The 2,701-nt window shown below is 38.6% G+C and overlaps 1 protein-coding gene across 1 annotated transcript; it reads right to left on the reverse strand.

Annotated features, from left to right (window-relative positions):
* Positions 1-72: 72 nt before the first annotated feature.
* magoh (mago homolog, exon junction complex subunit) lies at positions 73-2,598 on the reverse strand. The gene is made up of 5 exons (XM_053625262.1): positions 2,370-2,598; positions 1,922-1,980; positions 1,733-1,843; positions 1,526-1,608; positions 73-296 (listed from the first exon to the last, which is right to left on the reverse strand). The coding sequence occupies exons 1-5, from the start codon at positions 2,458-2,460 to the stop codon at positions 197-199; spliced, it is 444 nt and encodes a 147-aa protein (XP_053481237.1). The 5' UTR covers positions 2,461-2,598; the 3' UTR covers positions 73-196.
* Between the last annotated feature and the right edge of the window lie 103 nt (positions 2,599-2,701).

A 2,701-nucleotide genomic window follows, 5' to 3' on the forward strand; every position in this document is an offset into this window, starting at 1 on the left:
TTGCTCTTACCTGACCAGGATGCTTGTGCATTTAAGGTAGCAGTGACAGTTTTTCACATTAAAACACTTAAATGTTTCATACTTCTGAAACAGTGTTTTATTTAAAAAAGGAAAACAGCAGACAAGCCAGAAATTACTGTACAAAACGTTGAAAGGTTAAACAAACTAAATTAACTGTCTGTAGAAACTGCTGAATTTAGATCGGCTTAATCTTAAAATGGAGGCCGATGAGACTGAAGACGAGACACTTGAGATCCTGTACCAGGTAGTAGAACACTCTGAGGCCTTCTGGATCCCTGCGAGAGAAGAAAACCACAAATATTTAATTACGATTATTAAATATTTAATGCTTCAAAATGTAAAATGCTGTATCACATTCAATTCCTAATGAGTTTACATGGGTCTATGAGGTTCCAATTAGGTGCTTCTCATGTAGCAACATTTCACTCATTTAATCAAATCCAAAGACATGGCCTTTTTCATATTCTGTCATTTCCTTGCACAAAGACCCACCTAATTTCACTCTTAATTTGATCACTATGTGAACGGGAGGTGCAGGGGTAGTTCAATACTTGGTTAAGTGTTTGAGGTGCCAGTATTTGAATACAAAAAAAAAAAAACCAATAACACCTTTTTGCATGTTTGTTATGCCCCATGTCCACATGTGCAGAGAGCAGCACTAACTTGCCCACCAAGATAGGTGATGCATTGGGACCAAAAGAAAATTAAATCTCGGCAGTTAGTGGCTTTTACTCTTCTGCATACAGGTGGTCAGATAAGAAACTTGTACAAAAAGAAAAACCCACCACACATATCCAATACTGTTTAGTACAAAAGATTCATATTACAACAGACACAGCAGATAGTTCCACTTTACACTAAATGCAGCAATGCTGCATACACAGCACATTGCAACCAACCTCCCTTTTACACTAGTCACAGCTCTTACTTGGAGCATTCATGTGTTTTTTTAAAAAAAATTACAAGTAGTGGCACAAACCATCAGAATATTATAAACATGCTATTGCTTTGCATGATATTACTGTGAACTTTAACAAAATTTGAGTTTAAGCTAATGCTTGAATGTGTGCTGCTGCGTGAAGTCTACAGGCTGATATAAAACGTAGACATGTGCATTTAATTCTGTTTTTTCCTTTCTCTATACAACATCTGCCAAACACAAACATGCATGCCACCACTGCCGGGGAGAAAAATCATACTTCATTAGGCCACATTAAAGACCATTTCCCAATCCTAGAAGTTAGCCAAACACCCATACATTAACTCTTATGGATGTTAAGCAAATTAGGCAGAAGTTATACGTCTGCTATGTAAATAACTGGGCTCAGAAAATAAATAAAAACCATATATGGGCTTTGGCCAAGGGTTATTACAGATTTTGTTTAAAACAAAAAATATATATGCATTTCATGTTTATTGGTAGGTACATTTATCAAGGTCCCACAGTGTGGAGATGTGCAGGCCACACACAGTAACTAACTACACACTGATGAACTATACTCACTTAGACTGGTTAACATCGATCAGAGACCCAATTTTGGAAGTTGTGAATGAGATATGTTCGTCACCAATGACAATCTCCAGTTCCTAGAGGAGAAAAATAAAGTTGAAATCAGTGGTTTGCCAAAACATTCCCTGTCCCAAAACAAATGACATTCTCCTCTCTTCGCACAGTACATACAGAGAAAGAGTACAAAAACCTAGTACACACCTGTCTGCCCACCCTGTCAGGAGGAGGCCACAGTGCATCGTCTTCCTTCGTGATTTCACTGTCGTCAATGATCCTCTTCAGTTCCTCCATCACGCTCTTGTGAACGTACGCCTAAAACGAAAAACATGTTAAAAAGCACTGCTTTGGCACAGAATCTGGTAGAAAACATGTACATGAGAAATGCTTTACCTCTTTCCTGATCATGACGTCATTTTTGTAGTTACTGTTGTTCGCGTATCTCAGCTTCCCTGCATTAAAAAAAACAGCACTAGGGGTGTGATTTATTATAAACAGTAGTGAAATCTATAATACACTAAGTTTAAAACAAAGGTAATCAACCTCTAATATTATGTAACATTACGATATCACAGTGCAGCTAAACCAGTTTAAACACAGCAGGACCATGGCGCGTTTGTAACACAAGCTACAACTGGAGTTTGCTCGAAATATCCTCAAGATATAAACACAAATGCACTCTCACACAACAAGAATTACTGAATACATCACAACACATTAAGTCGACCTGTAAAAAACATTTTAAGGCATTCTAAGCGAGAAAGCAATTAGCAATGTTAGCTAGCTAGTTGTGTAGCTAGCTAGTTGTGTAGCTAGCAAGTTTACATGGCGCCGTACTTACCGTCCGGCCTGAATTCAAACTCCAGAAACTCGTGACCGAATTTCCCTTTATGTCCCACGTAATATCGTAAATAAAAGTCGTTCGTGGACATAACTGCGCAAATACAAGCGACAAAATATTCGGCGTATATACAGCTATATTATCTTAGCACCTTTCACTGAACAAACGGCTCAAATCTTCTCGCCACCGATTAGCAAGTCACATACGCGCTTACAGGAAGCGCCGCGTAATGACGTCAGATGGTCGCATTTTGATGATGCGCGAAACGCGCTTGCAATGACTATCGCCTACCACACGATGATGGCAACGTTGAAAAAAATCGACTCACATAC

The sequence above is a fragment of the Ictalurus furcatus genome, chromosome 5 (genome assembly GCF_023375685.1).
Source record: "Ictalurus furcatus strain D&B chromosome 5, Billie_1.0, whole genome shotgun sequence".
NCBI lineage: Eukaryota > Metazoa > Chordata > Actinopteri > Siluriformes > Ictaluridae > Ictalurus > Ictalurus furcatus.

What these genes read in the sequence shown, in the direction of transcription:
- magoh (XM_053625262.1), bottom strand. Translation starts at nt 2,460, where the DNA reads ATGTCCACGAACGACTTTTATTTACGATATTACGTGGGACATAAAGGG. An exon ending in GTTTGAATTCAGGCCGGACG is followed by an intron (nt 1,981 to 2,369) that starts GTAAGTACGGCG and finishes TTTTTAATGCAG; the next exon opens with GGAAGCTGAGATACGCGAAC. An exon ending in ACGTCATGATCAGGAAAGAG is followed by an intron (nt 1,844 to 1,921) that starts GTAAAGCATTTC and finishes TTTTCGTTTTAG; the next exon opens with GCGTACGTTCACAAGAGCGT.